The sequence below is a fragment of the Diceros bicornis genome, chromosome 14 (genome assembly GCF_020826845.1).
Source record: "Diceros bicornis minor isolate mBicDic1 chromosome 14, mDicBic1.mat.cur, whole genome shotgun sequence".
Taxonomy (NCBI): Eukaryota; Metazoa; Chordata; class Mammalia; order Perissodactyla; family Rhinocerotidae; genus Diceros; species Diceros bicornis.
The window spans coordinates 14889326-14916449 of record NC_080753.1 but is presented as its reverse complement, the minus strand read 5'-3'; the positions used below and the strand labels follow the sequence as shown (position 1 = coordinate 14916449).

The window sequence follows — 27124 nt, the reverse complement described above, 5'->3', positions numbered from 1 at the left end:
ATTTTATAAAAATCAATCAACCATCATTATTGTTACTTCCCCTCTAAAATAAATAAATGAACACAATTTTTTACATGTAATCACCTCTTTCCATTAAACATCTCCTTTATTTCTTTTAAAGGGAAGTAAAGGAGACTTTTAGCAGCTAGCTAATGTTTGCAAAGTACATCAAAACCTGCTTTTGGCTAACCCTACAATTAGACATCCTCTGTAATAACCACAAAACGATTTCTTGTGTGTGTGTGTATGTGTTCTAAGAAAAACAAATACACAGTTCTAACTATTTTCCCCTTACAGAAAAAAATTTAGAGTATAAATATTTTATCATACAACAAGACTCTTCAAAAGAACTAGCTCTACCTCCTATCTTCAACTCTCTCCCTCCACTCTCTTCAACCCTCCCCTGCTGGGCTTTAGCTTGACAAGTCCATCAAAACTGGTCCTGGTCACCAGTGGAAACCACATTGCTGAATCCAAGCCTCGAAGCTCAGTTCTCACCTTTCCTGAGTGGCCGGCAGCATTTGATACACTTGGTCACTCCCTCTTTTTTGAAACTCTTTCCCATCACTTACCCAGCACTGTGCCCTCCTGGTTTTCCTCCTACCTCCCCTCTTGGCCTCACCTACCTGATTTCTCCTGATTGTCCCAACCACTGACACCTGGAGTGTTTCAAGACTCGGTCCCTTGATCATTTTTCTTATCCTTCTATGAACACTGCCTTGGTTGTCCCATCTTGTCTTAAGGTTTTAAATACCATCATATACTAATTGCTGAAGACTCCCAAATTTACATCTCCAAGGCCAACCTCTACCCTCATCTCAAGACTCGGAGATCCAACTGCCTACTCAACATCTCTACTTGATGTCTCATAGGTTTCTCAACTTAGCATGTCCAAAAAGTGAACTCGTCTTGCCCCACGGTCTTCCCACAGTCCTTCTCATCTCCCTAAATGGCAACTCCATCCTTCTCGTTGCTCAGTCTGAAACTCCTAGAGTCAGCATTCACTCCCTCTCACACGACAACCAATCCTTCAGGAAAGGTTATGTATTCTTCCTTCAAAATATCCCCATGATCCAACCACTTCTCACCACTTCCACATCTGTTGCTGGGGTCTAAATCATTCTCATCTCTTCCCTGGATTATTGTACAGCCTCCTGTACTCAGCTTCCTGCTTCCACCTTTGCCCCCACCCCAGGGTCTAGTCTCAAAACAGCATTCAATGTGACTTTTTTTCAAATGTAAACCTTATCATGTCACCTCTCTGCTCAAAATTCTCCAATGGCTCCTACCATACTCAGAGTCAAAGCCTACCAAACCCTGCAGGACTGGTCCTCTCTGGCCCACTCTCCCTCCACTCTCCCTGTGGCTCACAATCCTCCTGCCACCCTGACCTTCTTGCTCCCCTGCCTCACAGCCTTTGCCCTCACTGTATGTAAATCCCTCAACCACCACCAAGCCCCCTACCCACCTTTCTTGCTGCGTTTTTCCTCCATGCTGCTCAGCAAATCTAACAAAAAATATAATTTTCTTATTTGACTGTTTTGCTTATAGAAATCAACTCCATGAGAGCAAGAATCTTGGTCTATTTCATCCACAGCCATAGCCCCTGTGCCTAGAACAGTGCTGGCACATGGGCACTTGGTATGTGCTCACTAAATACTAGATGGACAAATAGGAGTTCAAGTTATAGGAGTGAATGAGGTCTCCCAAAGAGAACATGAAGAGTGAGATCAGAACAGAGATAAGGGGAACAAGCCGTCAAATTTTAATAAAGGCTAGAATAAGGAGAAGCAGTAAGATTCTTGAATGTGGAGGCCGGCCCCCTGGCCTAGCGGTTAACTGCGCGCGCTGCGCCACTGGCGGCCCGGGTTTGGATCCCGGGCGCGCACCGACGCACCACTTCTCCGGCCATGCTGAGGTCGCATCCCACATAGAGCAAGTAGAAGGATGTGCACCTATGACATACAACTATCTACTGGGGCTTTGGGGAAAAACAAGGAGGAGGATTGGCAATAGATGTTAGCTCAGAGCCAGTCTTCCTCAGCAAAAAGAGGAGGATTAGCACGGATGTTAGCTCAGGGCTGATCTTCCTCACAAAAAAAAAAAAAAGATTCTTGAATGTGGGTCAAAGAATTAGGTGAATCAGAAGAAGAATCAGGAAGTTGTAGAGATGTAGGCTCTAGGAGGAGCTTTAAGGACCATGAAGGTGATAGATGAAGATGGCAACCCCTTAGTGTCATTTTTAGGAGGCTCTTGGGAGAGAGGGTTCAGAGCAAGAGTGTGCTTTGTTAGGATGTGAATTGAATGCCAGGTGATGAAATGGACCCAAGGAGAGTGACTCCAGTTTTAAGCAGAGGGAAAGCCAGAGGTGAATGGAGGCAAGATCCAGGGAGGGATCTGAGAAGCCCAATTAATCAGATCAACCTGTATCACCAAACTAGATAATTCACTTACTCAAAGCTTGAACTATCTAAACTTTTAGATGTGAATTATCCAATTTACTTATCTAGATTGATTAATCTCCCTTCAGCTCTTTGTGTCAACACTGAATAATTCCTTAAAAGTTTAGCAGCCTATATCTTGTTACCTTTCCAGTCGTTAAATAGTCAAAGAGACAGAGAAGCCAGTGGAATTCCCTTTCCTTGAAAGATTATAGATGATTATCCATTCAGGATGGACAGTTCCCACTCTGCTTGGATAAGAAGGGCTGGCCGAGTGATCTGGGCACAGCTGGGGTACACTGCTGCACCCTACTGCACCACATTGCTGTGGAGGTGGGCGTCAGGAGGCGGTGAGAACAAGGAGGGAAGAGTAGCATTCAGGGAAGGCAGCCACAGCCCGAAGCCTGCGCTGTGATGGGGATGCACACAGCTTCCTTTGTTGGCAAGATCCGGATTAGACTTGTGCCTGATCCACTGGAGCAGAGCCTGGAAGCCTTCGAGGTGGGCTTGTCCCTGGCCAGAGAGGCGGAAAATCAATTTGGCTGGCAAACGAGAGCCCCCAAGAGCTCAGTGCATGCTCCATAATCCTATCCACTAGCAGCTCAGGAAATAGATGCCTGAGCCCTCACATATTCATGGGGGATGTGAGGCATAAATCAGGCTTTAAGGATTGGGGGCAAAGGGAATGGACTCTCTGGCTGGCTACTAATTAATCAAGCACAGAACACCTAAACCTAGCAACCTGAGAGTGAGCCACACACTCAGGCACAGGCTCTGCTGCTGCTTTTCCCGATTTTTTTTTTTTTCATTTCAATTAAAATAGATATCCGATGAAATTTTCCCCTTTAGCTGATGCTGCTTATGCATCCCCCTGTTCTTCCTTTAATTAAAAAACATGCTTATTGCAATACTTGCCAGAATCACTTTAACGGTATTTTAATTGTAATGTCTCTGCCTGATTACAAAAAGAAAATATGAACTAGAAAGTGTTTGCAAAATGTTCTCAGGATGCCGGAAAAGAATCACACACCTCCCCGGATGGATGCCACATGCTAATTCCTTAATTAACCTGGAACTGCAGTCAAATGGGCAGTGTCGAGGAAAAAACATCTGAAATAAAATCACTGACTCAGAGCCGTGAACAAGAGCAGTTGGGAGAAATCGTTTTCATCAGCTCAGTTTTCCCTAGCAGGAGAAAGAACTGCATCTAACTAAAAATGCCATGCTCAGGATAGGCCCATTCAATGTGGCCAGCCAAATTTCCATCATTCTTTGCAAAGGGTTGCAGAGCCTTTAGGAAAAGAGTAGCTGGGCCAGGTTAATTGGCTTCCAGGCCTGACAATTCTATATGGTTCCCTTTATTGTCTTAGGCTAGTAGTTCTCAAACTTGAGCATGCACCTAAATCACCTGGGGGTCTTAAAACAGATTGGTGGGCCTCATCCCCAGAGTAGGTTTGCTGTGGGGCCCCAAAATTTGCATTTCTAGCATGTTCCCTGCTGATGCTGATGCTGCTGATTGGGGACCACACTTTGAGAACCACTACTCTAGATAAATCAAGCGACTGCTCTAGGTGTCCATAGTCTTGTGTTGTTTGCTATTATCTAAAACAGGCTGAGAAATATAAGGCTGGAATTCCAGATTAATTCACTTTGTCATTCAACCAACATCTGCTGTTTTCCAGCCTTTCTGCTACATGCTGAAATAAAAAATGCACACAATACAGTCTCCACTTTCAGAAGGTCAGGATGAAGTTTAATTACTCCAGATGAATAGAAATACCCTGGTTTTAGTGAATTGGCCAACTTTACAGATAACTGAGAAAGAAGGTAAAGAGTGTGACTCAGCTTTTACTTTTTCTGTAAAACATCAAATTCGTTAAGTTAACCTTATAAATGGATTAACTCTATACTAATTATAGAAGTGTAAACATATTTGTGGAAGAGAAACTATATAGAAATATTTAAAGGAACTCAAACACTGGGATATAAACAAATGCCTTTGTCATTATAGCCACTGTTATCGATTATTACTTAACTAAATTTGATCTCCTTTCTACCTTCAGAAAAGCATTACTTCCTTTTACCAACAAAGCATCTGGTATTTAAGTGCTCATGGCCCTCAGCTGTTCATGGATTTCTAAAAAGTCACTTAAGATATCAGAAAGAAAGCTGTTTGTGAGGACAAACAGAAAAGACTAAAAAAAGCCCCACAAACAAACAAAACCTATCTTTTCCCCAAAGTCTGTACCAGGCCATAATAATCTCCCCAGCTACCAAGTTACTCATTCACATAATCTCCTTCCTTCTCTTTATCAAAGTCCAATTAGCATTGACCCAATCACATTTTTGACCAGCCCTGCAATTTGATACATTTCTCTGAGCAATCTATTTATTCAAAAGGTTCCAAATATAATTATTCTCTGGATATTATAAACATGATTTAGTTGTAGCATAGTAATTTTAGAAATTAAAGATAACAGTTATTTCCTCATAGTATTTATTTATTAAAAAAGCAAGAATACCTCCTCCCTTTACCTGACCCCCAGGAATATTACATTACATGAGAAATAATGAAACGGGCAAACAGTTAGCCATTGATGATTAAGCAGCTAGTAACTATGGGGGCTTGGAATTGGCCACCTCAAAATATGTCTCTGCCTGAAAGACACTTTGACCCCACCCCCAGTAACTGACCAAAAGAGTTTGGGATGGGAGGCCTTCCCCCAGGACAGGCCATCACCATAGACATCTGCGGGTATCTGGGAGGGTCCTTGCTAAGCCCATTCTTAGTCATGGTTACTCTTTGTAAGAGACATTTACATTTGTAAGGGAAATCTCCATTTGTAAAGGTATCTTCTTCCCTGGAAGAAGGGGAGGTGGGGGAGGGGTGGCCTTACCTAGAAACTTATCAGAACAGAAGGTGAGGATTTAAATCTGCATGATAAATTTACCCATTGTTAACTGTGCTGTTTGGACACTATGCTATCTGACTCCTACTAGGTTCTGGGTAGCATGGTAGTGGGTGTCCAAGATATTTTTTTCAGGAATTGGAACTCCTTGTCCACTTCAGCCCAGTTGAGACCACCAACTCATCAACTGGGCCCACGCAGACATATGTCCCATAAGCGACATTTTGCCATCAAGAGGTTAAAGCTCCACCCTTAGGGCATGCTAACACTGCCATTCTGTGAACATGCGTCCCTTGAAGAAGCATGAAGCCTGACCACACTTGCACAGATCATCAACTACCTCATCTCTCCTCACCTCCAATCATTTCAAACCACCTTGTCCCTACCCCATAAATATCCCTGAGTCCTCATTTTTGGGGAAGTGGATTTGAGATTCAATCTCCCGTTTCCTCAAGTGGCTGCCTTGTGACTAATAAACGCTCTCTCTCTCTGCAATCTCGTCCTCTCAGTGATTGGCTTTCTGCATGGCAGGCAAAAACGGACCTGGTGTGGTAACAATAATAGTAATGAAATGCTTAGTCTCCAATATATTTTAACGTGAACAAGAATCTCAGATACATAAGCATTCCATATTTCTAGCTCCACTCCCAGTTTGGATAAACAGGATGTGGGAATCATTAATCAACAAATGAGGTAGAGAGGTAAGGTGAGACCAAGTCCTGAAGGACGCTGTAAGCCAGATTCAGGAGTTTAGACTTGATGTTAAAGGCTAATGGAAAGTTAACGAAGGGTTTTAAGTAAGGAAGTTTGAAACATTTATCTTTCGTTACTAAAAATATTATAGCTTCTGTGCTAGGAAGGGACTGGTCCCTTTCAGTAGCATTTTTCATGTTACCATATCCAAGTTGTCAAGACATAAAACTGTAAATTGTTTAATATCTATCTATCTGTCTGTCTGCCCATCTATTGAAAGCATGTCCTTTCTCACAGCATTGGCTTATCTTTCATTTAAGGCTAATCAAGTGTGTCTGGGACTGTTCTCTGGAGGTAAATAATGTAAGTCATTGTCTGATTGGGAAAAATAAGGAGTTTCAGAGCCAAGTGTCCCCCACATTAAAAAGCCTTTGTCTCTGATCTCCTGATACACAAATAGTAAATGGAATTGGTCACTGTCTGGACTAATTCACTAACATTTGAGGATACCAGGAAGGGCTCCGATTATAGAGAAATTCACAACTAACATTAATCTGCCTCTTTAGGTCAGAAATTCATTCATTAGTTGATTCACTCAACAGTTATTTGAATACCTACTATGTGCCTGGAGATATAATTGTCCTGGCAATATAAAGCTAGGCAAAAACAGAACTGGCCCCTGTTTTCATAAGCATATAGCCTAGGACACATCTTCCCCCAAAGTAGAGGGAAGAGAAAAATGCACTCTAATGTTAAATTTGTAAAGAACTGATATAAAAGTAATTCAGATTCTTAGCTGATTAAAAATTCTATCCATGATCCACTTAGCTTTGGATATAGGAAAAGTCCTCTCCCATTAAATAAGTAACACCAGCTTCTCACCAAGGAAAGACTGACACACAGAGACACAGCAGGAAAAGTGCATTAAAGACGGAGTGCAAAAAAGTCAGGGTAATTCTTTCTGAGGCTGACTTCTTCAGCAGGCTTCTCCTTTAGATTATTGCACAACCCAGACCCTTCTGGAGCACCAGGCTTGAAAATATGGCAAGAAAATTTACTAACTCCTTTATTGCACTTCCTCCACAGGGTTGCACACACAAGCAACATTAACATCCAGTAGAGATTTACACAAGCCACTCTTCTCCAACAAAGGGAAGAGGGTCACCATCATTTCCATTTTGCTCATTGACTTGAGGACAAGAATCTTACCCAAAGCCACAGGAGGGTCTGTGGCTGCCTCAAATTTGAAACCCCCAGTTTGCTGACCAAACTGCAATGAATCAACCCTGTTGCGTTGTCTGTATATAATCAAACCATCTCCTGCCTTGAAGAAGCCATGTTTCAACTCAGAGAGGAGGCAATTTAGTTGATCTCTTTTTAAACCAACTTGCAGATAAATTATTTTAAACTTAACAATTTGCAACAAATTTTACCAGCCCACAAAACCCTTTATGTTGACCAAGACATTCTATAGTTATGAGAGAAAGAAATATTAATGCAGAATATTTCATTTTTATCAAATCTCCAGCCTTCCTTTAGGTGGATTTCCTTTAAATCTAAGCTGACATCTGTAAAGTCTTAAAGCTGGAGGCACAGGGTAATCTGCCCAGTGATTCGCATGGTCTTGATGCACACAGAGAACACAAGTAATGTCCTGGGAAGTCCTGTTTCATAGCACTCTCAGATCATTGCATTGTAAAGTGTTATCGGAAGCATGTACCTAGTGAACCTGAGGCTGGTTCGGTGCTAACCAGGAGGAACCAGGTGTACAATCCCTGGGATAAAAAAGGCTGTGCTGGGTACAGCACTTAACACCTCACTCTGAAATCCTCAAACTCTTGCTAAGGATGAAGAAACTCTACAAAGAACCTGACGGTGAGTCAAGAGATGATGCTCATCTCAATAAGCCAAAAAAATTCATTTCTATGCTATAGAAATCCCAAATATAATAGACTACAGGGAACTGACTGTCCCCAAAACTGTGGACTGAAAAAAAAAATTTGAAGAAAATGAGACCACATTCCCAACTGTACCAGAAAAACATGCTTGCACAAGTCAAAATAACAAGGAGAATGGAGGCAACCAAATGGATAGACTCTACTGTGTCCACCTCTGTATCCTTCCCTCTCTTGTCATAGAAAGGAAAACACTTCAATATGCATTTTGAAGATAACAGAGGCAAAAGCAATCCAAGGTCTTTATTACCTAGATAATTCTTTCAGTAATCCAGTTTTCTTGTATATAGAAGCAGCTACTATCTGTAAATAAAATTGTAACTTAGACCTGATATTCAGCCATCTCTTCTGTTATCCCCTTCAGTCCAAAAGAAATAACAACTAACATTAATTGAGTGCTAGTCTAAACCAGTCCCTGTGCTAAGAGCTTTATAAATATTCCCTTATTTAATGCTCAAAAGATGCATGTGAGTTGGGCAGTACATTGTAGTATTGCCACACAATAGCAAACAATAAATGTTAGCCGTCGTCGTTACTGTTGCTGTCATTGTAACAGGCATGACTCTGATGAGGAGAAATCAGAGGCTTACGGAGGCTACTCAACTCACCCAAGGTCACAGAGCTGGTAAGAAGCAGAGCCCGGATTCAGACTCAGTTCTTTCCGGCTCGAAAGCCTGCCAAGAATTTAACTGCTTTGGTATACACCAGTAGACCAAGAAATAGAAAATCCCATTAAGGGAAACTATTAAGCAGCAATGGAGACTGGAATCAAGTCTCTGCTCAAGCATTTTAAAGTGATGGCATTGTAAGTAGTAAGAAACTACGAAATGTCTTCCTTTTGAAAGCCCAACACTAAGGGAGAAGGGGTTTCTAGAGTTCCTCCTCCTCTAACTGACCTTTATTAATTATTATCTCTAGGCCACTTCATGCCAGGCTCCTTGACCACCAGACAGAGAGAGATTCATTGCTTCATTCAGAAAATATGAATGCCTCCCCAACTACAGACCACAAGCCCAAGATCCTTGCCCAGGACGCACAATGGCTCAGACAAGAGGGTAACATTCTTTCTTTGTTATTATGGCTCATCATAATTACTTGGAATAAAATAATAAATTTTAATTCGGCGATGCCTATGGCCGTTGGGCATCTTAACATAAAAGAACAAAAAAATATAATTAACTAAATCAAGGCAATATGCCTATTTCCAACCAAGCTCATTAGTATTAATTGATGGGGTTAATTCTCTTTTGTGTTTAACAGTACCCCCTAAAAAATAATTGTTTTTAAAAAAAAGGAGGGAGAGAAGAAGTAGAGAGAGTAAGTAGACAGAAGTTCTGCATCTTTTGCTAATTAAAGTGAAATAATAATAAATATAGCTGAAGTTCTTATCATGGTCACCAAAACTCTGCTATTTTTCAGTAAAGTTCAGGAATCAGTACACATAGCATCATAAATAATGGTGAAAACACGGTCTTTGGTGTCATTTCCCAATTGCCTCTAAGAAATTTCTAATCCTCCTTTCTACTACATAAGTTGTACTGGTAAGAAAAAATATCTATTCTATTTCATAGATGGAAATATTAGTAAGGCACAGAGTTAGAGACTCTTGAGGACCACATGTGGAAGTGTTGATTTTCCTGATGTAGGAGCCTGCTCCTGTATATATTAGGATGCTGCCTTCCATGAATGGAAAAATAATATAGAAGATGCAGTATTTTCATACAGTAGTTCCAAACGTAGTTCTTAGGTGATCTAGTTGCACTTTTATTTAGCACTAATCCTTTCAAAGTGTGTGCATACTGCATGTAGAATGTACTCTTTGTAATATTGTGGAAATGGCTGAGAAAGTACTTCCACTATAATACTTTATATTTTGTTTGTTAAAATCTTTTGAAGATATTCCTTTTTGGCTTGAAATTTTTTATGCTTTATCTCAGTTGGCAGATGGTATCAGAAAAATAAAGAAAATTCCACTTAGCTATTTGTCTGATACCAGGAATGGATATGAAAAAGATAGAGAGCAACAGACATTCAGAGAGTGAATTGCTGTTCATGGTGATGATGGTGATGATTCAATCTTATATTTGAATAGCTTTTTATTATCTTCGAGTACTTTAACACATATTATCGACCAAGAGAAGACATTAGAGGTTTTGAGCTATGCTGTATCAACCAGATATTTGAGAGTTGGACTTCTTCACCAGTGAAGGCCTTCTTCAAAAGCCTTTTAGAAATGGAAAAATAACTTACCAATAGATTTTATATTCCTATAAATCATAATGATATACATTTATACATAGGTGTGTGGATATATATATGTGTATGTTAATATACGTATATTAATGTGTACATGTGTGTACATATACACACAAGTGTGTGTACATTTGTACATATGTGTATGTATATATATGGATATATATACATGTCAGTGAGCACAGCTAAGGATGGTGAGAGTAAATTAGTTGGGAAAAGTGATATTTAAGAGAGCAAAGTTTAAAAATTATACTGCCAAAATTTCATTCAGGACTTAAACTCTGCACCCTTTTACTTGTCCATTAATTCAATAATTAGCTCATATTCTTTGAGCCCTCATCATGTGTCACGCACTGTCCTGGACAGTGAAGAGACAGTAGTAAATAAATGAGTGAAGTCCTTAGCCTTTTTCAGCTTACACTCTCAGAGGAAACAGACTGTACACAAACAAGTAAATTATAATATGTCATGTGATGATAAGTCCTATGAAGAAAAGTAAGGTAAAATAAAAGGATAGAGAGTAATAGGATAGGGAGTGGTTATAATTTTAGAAAAGATGGCCAGCAAGGCCTCTCTGAGAAGTTGACATTTTCTAGAAGAGTAAATGAGATAAGTGAGCCAGTCACATGAACACTTGGAGAAAGAATGTTCCAGGCAAAGGACATTATGTGCAAAGGCCCTGAGGTAGATGTGTCCTTGGTATATTCATAGAAGAGCTGGAGCAGAGTGAATGAGGAAGACAAGATCAACGAACGGACCAGAGGTTTGACAATCATAAGGACTTCAGGTTTTATTCCTAGTGAAATGAGAAGCCACTGAGGGTTTTTGAGGAAAGAAGTAATAAGATCTGATATATTTTTAAGGGACATGGACAATAAACTATTGGGGATTTATTTTAGCATCTAGCATAAAAGTCAAATGCCAATGACAAACACATGAAGGTTTGTTTTTCTATCACAAAAAGCAAATCAGAGGCGGAGATTCAAGTTGCCATGCTAGAATGGCAACTCCAAAGTCATCAGCCTCCTGGGTTTCTTCTATTTTTTGACTTTCCCATCTTTAATGAGTCACCTCATGGTCCAAGATGGCAGCTGAAAATGTAGCCATCACATTCACATTCCAGGAGGCAGGGAAGAGAAAGAAGGCTGGACAAACAGGGCATGCCTCCTCCTAGGTCACCTCTACTTTAGGGAATTTCCCAGATGTCCTGCACCACACTTCCCCTTACATCTCATTGGCCAGCCCTTAGGCACAAGCTATGTCTAGCTACAAAGGAGGTCAGGAAATGTCACATTTTATCTGGGTACATTGCTGCCCCAAATAAAAACTGGGGTTCTGCTACTAAGGAAGACAAAGAATTAGAAACATGGGAACCAGTTAAGAGGCCTTTTGAAAAGGTCTCAGGCAAACATTATGCTGATTAGGACTAGGTTGGAATCAACGGAGGTGTTGATATGTGGGACACATGAAGACCCAGCCAACAAGATTCACTGAGGCATGGTTCATGGGATGTGATTTTGGTCTGAGCCTTTGGACATGCATAGTTCCATTAAGTGAGGTGGGGAAGTTCCTCAAACCTTGATTCAGTGTATATTGATATCTACATGATCAAAACATATCTCAGACACAAATGATATGCTTTTCACCTCTTCTCCACTATCCAACTCTAATCTTACGTCCTCGACACTCTCATTACTTCAGTCTACATTCTGCCCTGCTGCCTACATCACATATTTTAGAGCTAGAAATTTTACTCTTTACATTTATTCTCTAATGATTTCTTCTTTAGTGATAATGAACTTTACTGACATTAAGTATTATTCTTCACTTTTTCATGTGTCTCACAAAGAGTTCCTAGGCCACTTAATAAGTATTCACAAGTCATCTGTTGAATCAAATTTGATCTGTGTCCTTTCCCTGTTCTCATTCTTTCTAGAAGCTATGACCCACATCTCTATGATAAAAATCTCAGAGTTTCACTTTAGGCAACCTTGCTTTCTGTCAACAACTCTCACATCCTATTTGTACAGAAACTGGTGTCCACTACTTACTCTCACATTCCTACCAATGGTCCTATTCCCCAAGAGAAAGAGGGGATCCTTCAGATAACTCAGTCTCCCTCACCACAGGATGAGGATTTGCCCTTCCTAACATAGCTCACTTATTCTAAATAATATGAAATATTGCCTGAACCAGGAATAAAAATCACTATTGGAAGGTGACAGATTGGGGCCAGTATTTAGGTTGGTTAGATCTTGAAATCTCCAAGAGTGAGAAGCCAGGTGTATATTCCACATGTCCCTGCCTTTCTCTTACTCTTCGCTCTCCCTCGGATGCCTCTTCACCTTCAGTCTCTGGCCCTACCAACACCATTCTTTGATTGAGCATTTACCTGGAACTCATAGGACATCCAGAGACTCAGCTGGGCTGAGTCTGAGGACCTTTAGCTGAGAAACTTCTCCTAAATGGTATCAATGTAAGGCAAAGACCCTTGAGAGCCTGAAGGGCATGCCATCCTCCAGCAGAATTTGACTCCTGTGGGGAGACTCCTGGTTAAAGGCCTGCAAAGAGCATCTTTCCTCTGAGCCGAGGTTTTAAGTCTGTAATTTTCCTTTGTCATTGCCAGTCCTTAGGAAGTTGATGGCTGTCAATAAATCAGCACTCTCCATAGCCACTGGCTACACACACAAACACACACACACACCACAAAGACAGGTCAAGAGCCCAAGCTCACAGACCATTTTTCCTAAAGGGTACTAATTAACTGATTTTCCCAAAAACTTCTCCTTGCTACTAGAGAAAAAAAACAGCTTCCAGAATATAGAAAATAAAATGCCTAATCAGAGAAAACTGATCCCGTCTGTAAGAAACAGGTGTCAAAATGGTATCAGTTTATCCCCTTCAAAATATTTTATTTTTGCTCATATAGCTATGCTCTTACTCTAACAAGAAGAAATGCTCCTGTAAGTGTTAAATATATTTATAGTAAAGAATAGTGTTTTAGTGCAGTTTTATAGATATCCATAACTAATCACATTTCCCAAGCAATTTTCATTTGCCAATGAACAGTGTCACTTTGATAACCATTCCTTATTATCTGCCACTGAAGCAGGCAATGATTTTTATTCTCATTTAACAGATAAGGAAACAAACGCACAAAGAGCTGAAAAAACTGACTTAGTCACTTGGCGATGTGGTGGAGGAGCTGGAATCTGAATTCTCCGTCTTTTCCAACTTCCCAGACCCTAGAGCTATGTGGCCGGTTTTGCAATAAGGAAGCCTATTTATATGACTTTCCATGGGACCAGGAAGTCAAAACCACAACAGGGTAAAAGCAGGAAGACATGGCTTTCTTGGCAGGGAATTTCAAAGGCAGCAGCACATTAACCGATTTTGAAGCATTTTGCTATATTGTGGGGGCTGCCCTGGACAAGCCTGACTACAAAGGGCTTTGCATAAAGAAGCGTATTCTTTGAGAACACTGTTAACCTTCTTGTATTTGAAAAATTAAAATAATCAAGCTCTGTGCTTTAAGAGTCAAAAGAAAGGGCTTTCCTTTTGAACCCTCTGACCACTTCTTCCTTTCGTGGTAAAATTCCAATTTGGTCCGAGAATAAATTGTCAACCACGTGCTGGCACTTATCCAAAAAGATCCCCTCCCTCCTGCCCCCTAAAAGTAATAGAATTATACATAATAACACCACCACAGACCTCCACCCTCCACAAACCTTTAATGTGCAGTAAGTTGAGGATGCTCGTGTTGGTGTCTAGCTGGAGCAACTGGCCTTTCTCCACCGTGACATTGTCGCCATCTTGTGGCACTCTTGCAGGAAACCAGCTGTGAGCCCTCGACCACCTCCGGCAGAACTGAAAGGAGAAGGTGCCCTGGAAAACAGTTTTGTTGTTTTGTTTTGTTTTCAAGCAAGATAGTATGGGTGATCAGTCAAAACAGAAGCTTCTTAAACTAAAATTAGTTTAAATATAATTTTAAATGTCTCAAAATTGGTCACCCACACTTCCTCATATAACTAACTCAAAAAGGGAAAAATACTGCAGGTGCAAAGTTGAAGTGCCTCTCTGCTCGGCCTCTGGAATTCTCCAACGACATGCTGGTAATGTTTTCTTGCCTTTTTTTTCCCAGCACAGTCCTCCTTCTACGTAACAGATGGGGTCGATTCCATTTTTTATTTTTACAGACATGTATTGAGTCTTGGACAAAAAGTCATAAATAGCCTGGAATAGAGAGAATTAAAATGTTCTGCTTGATGGGTGGCATTTTGCTTTATGTAATTGGTATCATTTTTCACTGGCTCTACTGCCAAGTGTCCCTATTTTATAGGAACATTCCTCTTTCCAAGTGCTCAGATCCATCCTCCCACTCTGCCTCCTTTGATTTTCTTGCCTTTCCCTCTGTGCGTGGTGCATCAGTGCTGAACAAGCCCATGCAGGGGAAGAACGCCAACTGACTTGGGACGAAAACTCAGCACCTTTGAGTGAGGGGCAGGGAGCGAGACTGAGAGGAGCCCAGGGGAGGAAGCACCCCTCTCCATCCCGGCTTTCAGTCTCCCTCTCAGAATTTTTGGCTTTCCTGTTAATTTATGGTCACACTGAAGTCATGTGTTTTGCAAAACAAGCACGTAATAATCACATAAAACAGTATTCAGCTCATGCAAGAGGCCGAGATCACGTCTAAATGTCTTGTGCAGTTATGGGACTGTAATTATGATAGATATAATGGAATCAGAAGAGGGAAGGTGAATCCTTCAAGGTATTACATACAACATGTGTATGCCTCTCTCCACACAGTTCTTCTTCCCACCCAGATTCCAACCAAATGTGAAGCCCGAGTTCCTATAAAATAACTGCCTCCCATGAGGTGTTAGAGGCAGATGGGAGAAGATCATTAAGAAGGGAAGGCATGTTTATAATACCAATAACAACACCTACACAGAGAATAGTGCCCTCAAGATCTCTGGGAGAGAATGGAAAGATGTGTTGCCAGAAGAGCCGGAGATTTTCCAGGAGAATGTACTTACCCCCAGCTCAAGAGTCCCAGGTTGCATACCCAACCCAATCACCAACAAGTCTTTGGGATAAAGAAAAGCAGAATCTTTTCATTTTCTGCATATACAAAGGAGAAATAAAAGTCAGTGACTCATCCCAATTTAAAAGATGGAAAAGCATAAGGTATGGTGATGAGCAGCCCCAGCACCACAGAACAAAGAATGTGTGGTACACGAGCATCGTTGTGAGCTGTATGATCCATGTTCCCATGATGACTATCTGTAGACTCAAAAAGTAGGAGAGAACTTTAGCTCTCTACTGATTTCACCCAAAGCTAGGTATAGGGAGCTAAAATTATGAAAAGTGCTCCTTATACGGCTACGCATAATACATTCTTAGAATCCCTTAATTCACTCCTGTATAATCCATAAAGAGAAGAGGGAGGCGAATAGAAGAAAACTGGAGTGGAATAAAGTGGTGAGAAGGTAGAAAAGACTGACCCAGATGAAGATGGTAAAGACAACTGCAGAGAAGGGTGAACTTGGTTATCTGTAATGTCAGAATGGAGTTCACTATAAAAGGACATTTGAAAGAGCTTGGATTTCTAGAAGGTCGGAGATGGAAAGGGCTCGAGAGAAATCCTATCACTTCATTTTAAAGATGATGTTTCACACAGTGTTTCTCAGCCTAGAGCCGTTTAAGGTGCAGATTCCCTCCGTGCCACCATGATGGATGGAATCGAAAGCTCGGGAGGCGGGGCCCTGGGATCTGTCGCTTTAATGACCTCCTCAGATGACACTTCTGCATCCAAGTTTGATGACCAATTCAAGGCAAGGGCTGGAGGGGAGGGAGATAAGTCCAAAAAAGGAACCAGGAAGTTTCCTTCAAACCAACTCCTGAAGCTCAGGGTCTTAAGGAAGACTAGTAAACAGGGTGAGACGGTGTGTGGGTGAGCTGTAAGATGTTTGAAGAATCCAGCAGCATAACTCTTTCTGAGACGTTAACCTGGTGGTCAGATCCATAGCCCAGCTACAGAACTACAAAGAAAACCAGGATTCATGATCCTCACAGTGGAAGGACCCTCACAGTGGAACAACTAGACATTAATTAGGTATAAGGGGTCAAAGGAAGACCAATCCGTGATGTCTTCCATTAATTAATTTAAGAACATTTTAAAACTTAAAATTGGCACCCATACCCATTATCTAGCTGTAGGCGAACTTTAAAGACTTCTCTCCTGCTCTGAAGCAGCTGTGTGTATCATTACCTGCCTTCCATGTGTTATTCATTTTGGCCTGGCCTGTCAACCCTCAAAAATTGCTAAAACATGGCCGGCCCCATGGCTTAGTGGTTAAGTGCGCGCTCCACTACTGGTGCCCCGGGTTCGGATCCCGGGCGTGCACCGACGCACCGCTTCTCCGGCCATGCTGAGGCCACGTGCCACACGCAGCAACTAGAAGGATGTGCAACTATGACATACAACTATCTACTGGGGCTTTGGGGGAAAAAAAGAAGGAGGATTGGCAATAGATGCTAGCTCAGAGCTGGTCTTCTTCAGCAAAAAGAGGAGGATTAGCAAAGATGTTAGCTCAGGGCTGATCTTCCTTACAAAAAAAAAAAAAATTGCTAAACTCAGCCCCAACCCAGCAAGGGGAAGGTCAAATATCTCCTCTCTACAGTTGAGGAAGCAAAGGCTCAAAGAGTTTAAACGTTGTGTCAAAGGCCATCGGGGTGGAGACAGACTGGACTCATGCACAGCAAGCACCCACTTCAGGGCTTTTCACTCACCACGGCCTCTCCTGGAACACTCTTCAGCAAAAGGTCTGCATGGCTCACTCTCTCATGTCATTCAGGTCTCTGCTCAAATAACATCTCCTTCCCTGTCACCTTTTAAAATAGTACCTCCAATCACTCCCTCTCCCCTAAGACAGATTCATTATGGTATTAGACCATATAATTCCTTGTGTATTTGTCACCCATTGAGCTTACATAAATGAAAAGCAAGGATTTTTGTTTTGGTCATTGCCATATCCCCAACTTCCTAAAAAGCATCTGACACACAGTAAATGCACGATAAAAATTGATAAAATAATTTCTTAAACGAATCATCCATCTAATTTCATGCACACACTTACAGCTATCACACACACACATGCACACACGTACACGAGCATTAATACCTTCTTCATACAATAGGTGGACAAATTCTAAAATACTTAAAAATGCTACATTCCCTAGGTCTCCTGATCCATTGGGTTTGGCCCACATCCTTTCACATTCCTTTCTGTGTTTTCAAACTCTATTTAAACTTAAACCAAATAATGGAGAGTGTGTCTAAATTAAAACTTGAGACTCAGATTCAGTCTCCCTATGAAATCTTCCATGGATTTTTTTCTTTCACTCTAAGTCTCTCTATTCAATCTACACATTGATATTGATATTGACATTCATCTTAAATGAATATGTGTTAAGCATTAAGTTTCAAGAGACCTAAGCTTCCCTGTGTCCAAACTTCTCCTTAGCATAATAAAGGTGTCTTGAAATATATAAATATTTATTGATGATTCATGCTTTAGTACATGAATGACTAAATACTAAAAGTCCTAAAAAATTAATGCATCTTCAACTGTCTAACAGCTACCTGGGGAAGTAGAAGAGCAATGTATTTCCCCGATTGCAAGTTGTCAGTGAATTCATGATTACACATATTCTGCCATAAGAATCTTAGCTCTTCGACATTTTCATAGTGGACACACTGGTAGCATCACACCCTACACACGACTCCCAGGGCAATACCCCGTGAAACAGCAGGGATGGCTCACTTTCCAACATATTTACCCTCTAATTCCTATCACTTTGATCCAATCAAGCAAAAAAGGATGCTGACAGCATTGATAAAATACTTCTTGTCAATATATTTGAAAGCCTCTCAGTTGATACCAACATGATGTTTTTGGTGAAAGCCATGCTCTGTGTCACCAACCCAGCTCGTAGGTCAATGTAGGTTTTACTTCCACCGACTATAAACTCTTTACACTACAGTTTCCAAAGTGCTCAGCCTTTAGCTTTGGTGTTCATCTTTGAGATAAACAATCACTCATTCCCATTCTGCAGATGAAGAAAATCATTTCCGCATGAGCACGGGAGGGTGGGTGTGAAAATAGAGATTTAAGAACAATCCAGAACATGCCCTCATCTTAACATCAGTATACAGTCCCAAATAAACCAAAAAAAAGAAAAATAAAAAACATACACAAGCAAAAACTTTCCTGCCTCAGCTAGGAAGCTTATGCAATTTGTTTTCTTCCTACAGCATGTCAGCACTTCTCTGAACTTCAGGGAATGTGCAGTGTCTGCAAATCTCACATGTCACCTTAAATGTACTTGCAACACCACCAGAGTTATCTTGAAAGAAGTCATTGATCAGCAAGTTGGAACACCAGCCAAAGCAAAGACCTCTTTGTGAGCGTATGTGTTAAGCTGGGGTGGTGGAGGAGGTAGGGTATGAGAATTTTTCTAGTCACAGTGTCTCCTGGATGACAAAGATAAGAAAGAACTGTTTTGACACCTCCCCAGAATGCCTTCTTCTTCAGCATGCAAGCCCTGAAAATAGGAAAAGACAAGTCCCTGTAACTGGCATTCTCTCCCCCCTAAGCCTACTTTATTTTCTTCAAAGCCCTTATCATGACTGAAACAATTTGTATTTGTTTATAGTCAGTCAACCCCCAAGAGAACGCAAGCTTCATGAGAGCTTGTTGGTTTTCTGCTGTATCCCCAGCAGGGCATGTAGTAGGTACCCCCAAAATATGTTTGGATGAATGAATGATCAAGTCTTATTTGGGCTCGTAATCACTATGCCATAATTTAAAAAATAATTTGATATGGAGGTGCAAATTTTTTCACTTTTTTTCATTGCTTCTTTACATAGAAATGTTTTGAATTTTTATGAAACCAAATGTATTTATCTTTTCTTTCATGACATCCTCCATTATTTTATTCATAGGACACCCTTCTTTCATTCTGACGTAAGTATCACTTACATGTTCTTCTTGATTTGTAGGATTTTATATTTGCATGTTAATCCTAAACTAATTTAGAATATATATTGGTGAGAAGTTTTCCATTTTTCTTTGTTTTTATCTTTGCTTTTGTTTTCCAAATTGTTAACTTTCTTTGCACTAGTTATTAAATATTTGCTCTCCTGACTAAGTCTTGGCTATTTTAACAAATGTATTATAATGTTGGGTATTAAACTTGTTAGCCAACTAAAATCCCAAACCTTTGATGTATGAACTAATGTAAAGGTACCTCTCCAGATATGTGTGACCTCGTCCTTGTTCTTAAAGTGCTCATATTATCAGTGAGAGAAAGACAAATAGCCAGATAATTAACGTAAGTGTGATTAATCCAATATCAAAGGCATAACCCCCGTGCTATGCGAGTTCAGAGGATTAGATGGCTGACCCTGTAGAGACTGCCTTGCAGGTGACAACCAGTGTGTTAATCATCTTTTTATTTTAGTCTGGACACTACAGATAAATTAACACAGCCTGAGATTATTTCAGCTGATTACGAAACAAAAAAATGCTCCTTGTAGAAAAGCCAATCATCCACAAATCCAGGATTACGAATAGATCCCCTGACCTATAATCTAATAACTCTTTGGGGAACAAAAAGGAAATTAAATTAGTTTGGCATAATTTGTTCTTACTGAGCTCGTGCTCGTTCTAAGTGATCGCTTTCTTTTCTCAGTGCTTATAAACCCTTCACGACGGTGAGATAACACGAGCAAGTCCTTCCACGCTGCCCAGCACACTGACTACCAAAAGAAATGTCAACGATGCCTTTTGCCAGAGACTTGTGCCCAATTCTAACTTACTCTTTGTCCCTGTTAGAAAACCAGGCAATTCACTGGCTTCTCGCTCAGTTCCGTACACCTCCTGCACTCTGTGACTTCTCAAAGAAGACTGATATTAGCTCAACGCTTCATGCATGTAAGTTATTTTAGCACTCGAGCTTCAGGGGACTACAACAGTCTACAAACAGAACGAATTTACAGAGCCTTTCTTTATCTTCTCTTCCACTGAAATCTTCAAATCTCCTCGAACTATGTCTCTTCTGAATTATAAGCCTGAAGATCATTCCATTTGCTGGAGAAAATAATAACGACAATGATAGCTATCGATTACTGAATGTCTCTAATGTCCCAGGCACGGCGCTAGACATTTTGCGTACAGTATCACTAACCCTCACGATGGGAAAACATGCATATCACCCTCTCCACTTTAAATTTTAAAAATTAGTAATAGTGACAAACATTTTTTGAGTGCACTAAACAGGTATTATCTCACTTAGTAATCATAGACTCTTTTCTTGCCTGGAACTACTGAGCAGATGGGTCTCTGAATTCAACAAATATTTATTGAGCACCCACTACCCACTAGGCACTGGTCTAGGCACAAAGCTAAACAAATCCCTGACGTCATGGAGCTTATATTTTAGGGAGATAGAGTTGAATATATATAACAAATAACGCGCTCCGAAAAAAAAAGCAGTGGAGCAGAGGTGCCAGGGTGGGAGGAGCTCTTTCATATTGAGTGATCAAGATCTGCACCTCCGATAAAGGATTGGAGCAGAGAAGTAGAGTGTGAGCCAGAGGCCATCTGAGGCAGAGCAGGCTGGGAGGACTCAGGGTCAGCACGGAGGACAGACAGGGCGGCCGGGCCAGAAGGAAGGAACAGGGTACTGCTCTATCCTCTTTCTGCCGATGCAGTGGGACATTCGCTTTTCCCCCTGCATAAAGACCTCGAGTTCTTCATATGTCACAGAGAAAAGATACAGGCAACATACTCAACATTATATAACAGGGTCAACAAACTATAGCCCAAAGCTGGCCCATCTACTGTTTTGATAAATAAAGTTTTATTGGAACATGGCTTCGACCATTCATTTGCATATTGTTTATAGTTGTTTTCAGTTTGTGACAGAGACTATATTGTCTGCAAAACCTAAAATATTTACTATCTGAATCTTTATTGAAAAAGTTTGCGGACTCCTGGTATATTCCAATTCATACCATCAGTATAGTAGTAAGGACTGATATTGTCCAAGTGCCCAGAATATGCTCGGTACAGTACACCAACACTCCACTAACATTGAAATATGTTCAAAATGGAACTTTCTGTAAGGAAGAATAAATAATTATAATACAGCTACCTAAGAGTTTGAGGACTGGCAAGCAAAAACAGCTTAGTAAAGAACACACATTGAAATACTGTAAACTAGTTTCATTCTCCTCATTTCCCAGCAAGCAATAAAACAGGTCTCTGAAGGTTACATGGGCGTGGAAGTGTGGGTGTGTGTGTGCGTGTGTGTATGCGCGAATTCATGCCACACACATGTGCATGCAGCCCTACACACATACAGCCAAATCAGAAGATTGACAGATACACGCTAGCCTTTTCCACAGAGCTGACACACTGCCATTTAACCAGCGAGCATAGAGCACGTGTTTCTGTTCCCAGTCACCAGTAAGAGACAAGGTTAACATTTTAAGTGATGGGCTATAGCGTGTTATTTCCCCATGCAATGGACCCGTGACTGCACCGCCTTCGAAAACACTTAATTTCAGTGATTGAATACACGGAGCGCACTTTCCCTGCTATGAACCTTTGACAGCTCCTCAGTTTCATACACCAGGGGAACCTTTTTTTTTCCTCCCCTTTATACCTGAAGGGAAACGAAATGAATATGTGGTGGCAGAGAGAAAAGGAGGAAGCCCAGAGAATGAAAACCAGTCTATAAGCCTTGGTGTATTTTACAATAGAAGTATTCACTGCCATCTGCTCTAATTACCGTTAATGTTTGGGCTACCATCTTCATACAATAGAAATAATGATCTCCTCAAGGGCAAAAAAGAATTTTTTTTTTTACAGAAACAAACAAAAGTTGATTACATTTGGCTCCCAGGCTAAAGGAGCATCAAGCTACTTTGTGGTGAACAATCAATTAGGAAAGTGGGTAGGTTTCTGATTAACACAAACAAATTGGGTCCCCTTACTGGCTTCCTCCTCCTTTCTCTGTTTCTCGCCCCTTTGGAGGGGTCATGCCGTGCCCACAGCTCACAGAAGGCAAGGAGCTGACTAGGCACATTTCCAGGTCTGAGATTATTCCACATCAATTCCTTACATTTGGATCAGAACCAGACAAAGCCACATCTTCTTTCAGCCTTTTTGTTGGCATCAGACAGGCCCCAGCTTTGAGAAATACTGAATATAGAGATCAGTATTCTACCAAGAGTACAGATCCTCTCATAGGGTGAACCTCCGGAGGCCATCCCAGACATAAACCCCTCATAAGAAGCTAGAACTAACAGCCTCAGTAAAGCCTCCAGGAGCAGAATGATCCAGACTGGGTCCATTCCTTAGTACTTCAGGAGAGCCCAGGACTAAGGAAAATATGTAGAGTCCAGCAAGACATGGAAGAGATCTTTGCAATGCCAGCAGAGACTTGACTTCCACAAAGGCTGTATCTAGGACCTGCTCAAATCCCCAAATTCAAGCATGCTACCTGCATTAAGAAGAATTCGGGGATGCCCCCCAGGATTCCTGACCCCTGGTGTACACACCCTCTGTAATCCCCTCCCCTTTAGTGGGAACATGATGAATATGATGGCATATCACTTCCATGATTAGGTTACATTATATGGCAATAGTGAAGCAATTTTGCAGGTGTAATTAAGTTCAGAAATCAGTTGACTTTGGGTTAATCAAAAGGGAGATGGACTTCACCTATTCAAGTGACCCCTTAAAAGAGAGATTTCCCGCACTGGCCTTGAAGGAGCACACGGCCAGATTATGGAGAGAACCATGTGACTAGGAACCATGAGCAGCCTCTAGGAGCTGACAATGGTCCCTGGCCAACAGCCAACAAGAAAATGAGGACCTCAGTCCTACGGTTGAAAGGGACTGACTTCTGTCAACAACCTGAATGAGCTTGGAGGAAGACCTTGAACTCCAGATAAGAATACAGCAAGGCTGACACCTTGATTTCAGCCTTGTAAGACCTTAAGCAGAGAACCCAGCTACTCTGTGCCCAGACTTCTGACCTACAGAAACTGTGAGAAAATAAATAGGCATTGTTCTAAATCGCTAAGATTGTGGTTATTTATTATGCAGCGATAGAAAATGAATACCCCACCATAATGACCTTCTTTGGAGAGGAATTCTCACAGAGAATGTGTTTGCAGTTGGGTTCTCCTCCCTTCATTCAAGTTACTGATCAAAAGAGTAGAGAACAACGAGACATAGTTGGGGTGGCAGTGCTGGGCAAAGGCCAGGTTGTTCTCTCACTGCGTAAGTGACTCCCTACACACAGGACACGCGACATAGAATTTTTTAATTTATGATGCCGAGAAGTTTAGATGATGACCTGCGACAGACCTTTCATTTGCTCAGGAAGAGCTAAGACTACTAAAGATAAGCAGCAGATGCCACAGGACTGCCAAGTCTTCACAATCACTCCCTATTTAGGCTGAAGGAACGCAAAACCTTCCTGATCCTGGACACAGCCCTGATGTCTGTTCTTTGGGAGATACCAAGAATTTTTAACAGCCCACATTCCAACACTACTTCTGAGAAAGGAATTGGAATATAATTGGTTTTAATAGCACTACTCTTTTGCTTGCATTGCTTTCTGAGGAAAAAAGAGGATTTGACTTTTTTATTCCCTCACTAAAAAACAAAAAAAAGAAAAGAAAAGAAAAAATGCAATGCTTTGCAGAGGAAAGCCAAGCTCAGCAACCAGAGAAATCCATCCTGCAGTTGGTATCTTCACTGGCCTTAACTAAATAACTTATCCCTCATTCTTTAAGCTTCAGAGTGGAGATTAATGCATTTTTTACGGAGGACAAAGGAAATGTTAATTTAGGTTTTTAGATCTCCTGGTATGAAAGTAGCATCATGTTTTATCATTAGCATTCATGCACGTATTGCCTGGTATTTGATGATGCAAAAGGTTATTCGTTTTAAGGCTAATACTACAAAATTATCAGTCCTACTTGCAGAATGAGGCAACCCACAAAGATGAAATGATGTGTTTTTTAGAGCTGGGATGAAATCTCACGAATCTAGAATTTGGGGACTTGCCTGTCCTCTGCAGAGCAGATGCCTTTCTTGTATATAGAGGTTGTGTTGATTAAAATCAGCACCATCAGGGGCTGGCCAGGTGGCGCAAGCGGTTAAGTGCGAGCGCTCCGCTGCAGCGGCCCGGGGTTCACCGGTTCGGATTCCGGGCGTGCACCGACGCACTGCTTGGCAAGCCATGCTGTGGTGGCGTCCCATATAAAGTGAAGGAAGATGGGCATGGATGTTAGCCCAGGGCCAGTCACCCTCAGCAAAAAGAGGAGGATTGGCAGCTGTTAGCTCAGGGCTGATCTTCCTCACAAAAAAAAAAAAAAAAAAAAAAGTCAGCACCATCACCACTGTGAACATTCACTGGGCACTCACTATGGGCGAGGTATTGTGGTACCTCCCCTCAGACCCATGAATGCATAATTGAATTTCTAAGCTCTTAGAGCCCGGTTTCAAACGCATTGTTCTCTTTATTCCAAACACATCCGCCACACATTGTCCCTTTTCTGCCAAACCCTGTTTATTGGTTCCAGATGCAATGAATCATCTACTGACTTGAGCGACATTAGAGGTAAACACCAAGGTTAAAATGTAGAGATAATTGAATCACACCAACTACCAGTAACAGCAGTCCAGGCAAAAGAGGAAATAGACCAGGAGATTTCAGATAGGGCAGTCTGATGGAAACCCTCCACTCTCAGGATCAAAACCACATGCCATTTTGACATGATGGAAAAATATCTGCATTTTATTTTTCCAAATTTTCACATGCCAGTTATCAGTATGGGTAGGAGTGGCAAGCAGGTGGTGGCATAATTTAAATATCCCCATGACTAAAAACAAAACCTCCAAAAATCAACTGCCTTCTCATTAGTATATCAAAGCAGGCTGCTTTAGGCTGTTTTGCAAAATATATATATATATAATTTATTTCTTTGACTGCTGATAAATAAGATTAATGAAATATATGCATTTTCCTTTCCAGTAAACTCTTCTTCAGAGAAAACCCCATAAAGCAAAAATTTTCCAAAGCCTTTCCAAAAATTCATAAAGGTCAGTATAATTTCCAGATAGCAAAATGCACTTTAATCATTTGCTTTATAGTCACCTGGAATTCATTGTATACAACGCACATAATGTATAAACACAGGCATATAACATATACACATAAGTTTATACAAACACTTGGAAAACTTTCCTTATTATGTGTCTTTAAAGGCAGAAAACTCAGATCCCTTTACAAATACTAAACAGTCCACAGGCAGAGTTATCACCCAAGAGGCTCCTCAAAATTTGGAAGTTTAGAAGCCACAAAGACCCCCATGAAACAAACCTTAAAGAAGCAGTAATCAGCTCTCTAGGGATTCAAAGCTGGATTAATTCAATGCAACATTGGAGAGTTATCAGAGGACCCAATACCTCTCAGAACACAGACAAAACGCCTTTCCGCAGAATTCTTCCAACTTTGGGGAATTATGCCCTTTCTGGAAATCAGTACCTCAACTTGCTGAGGATTAATTATTCACATGGCTCTGTTTTGCCTTAAGAACATAGAAACTTCTTCTTTCCCCATTTTCCAATGAGTCCCTCTATTACTTCAGGGTTAATGAAAGCTTAGAGATCTGTTCGAATATCTCATTTCAAAACTCTGAAATTAAATGGTTGCTACAAGATTTCTCAGTGAATTGAGCGGGGGTAGAGTCAGAACAAAGGCCAAATCAAAGTGACTTGTTTTTCCACCAAAAGACACGGGCTTCACTTTAAATTAACACAGTGTAAGGAGCTCTTTTAAAATTTCTTGATGGTGCGATCAATACGCATTCCGGTAGGTATGAGCCACATCAATGGATCACATGAAAAAGCTGGCAAACTTGCACGCAGCTTTCTATCATTTCTCCTTTCCAACTACTTGAGAACTTTCTGACACTCCCTCTCCAGATGAAGTTTCCCTTGCCTGGGATCTACCCAGTTTTTGGTTTTGTTTTAGAAAATTGAGAAAAAATTACTTCACCTCTTTATCAATCTCATGAAGCAGAAAAAATTAACTTTTCCTTCTTACTCCCTCCTTTTCCCATTATACTCAACTAACTGGGGTGGGAGGGTAGTTTTTCATCTGCAAGTCTTTAAGTTTCTCATATGGGCAGACCAAAGCAAACCTAAACCTTATTTAGTTTAAAACAAATCTTTTGAGCATATTGAGAACTTATAGACAATGTAATGGGCATAGACAATTGACACCTTGCCTGACTCCCTAAGCAACCAAGATGATACGATGCTCAAAGCATATTTAGAGAACAGGAGGAAAAAGCAGAAAAAAAATGAAGCTTAACTACATTCTGCAGACTAAGCAAGAGATTTGAATTTTAAAGATAGAACTTAGGCCAACATAATTTATATAAAAGACGCTTTTTTTTGTTTTTACATAGAGGAAATCATGACATTGGATTTGGCAATGATTTCTTGGATATGACACCAAAAACGCAGCAACAAAAGAAAAAACAGATAAATTGGACTTCATCAAATTAAAAACGTTTGTGTATCAAAGGACATTATCAATAGAGTGAAAAGGCAACCCATGGAATGGAAGAAAATATTTGCAAATCATGTATCTGATAAAGGATTAATATCTAGAATGTATAAAGAACTCCTACAGCTCAACAACAAAAAAACAGTCCACCCTATTAAAAAATGGGCAAGGGGATTGAATAAACATTTCTCCAAAGAAGAAATATAAATGG

General features: G+C 40.8%; 1 protein-coding gene across 1 annotated transcript in view; it reads right to left on the bottom strand.

The window, feature by feature from the left end:
• PKHD1 (PKHD1 ciliary IPT domain containing fibrocystin/polyductin) overlaps positions 1 to 27124 on the bottom strand; it is a 415790-nt gene that overhangs the window by 282911 nt on the left and 105755 nt on the right. The window contains exon 35 of the mRNA XM_058554174.1: positions 13980 to 14136. Coding sequence (XP_058410157.1) covers positions 13980 to 14136 — 157 coding nt within the window. The remainder of the gene's footprint in view (positions 1 to 13979; positions 14137 to 27124) is intronic.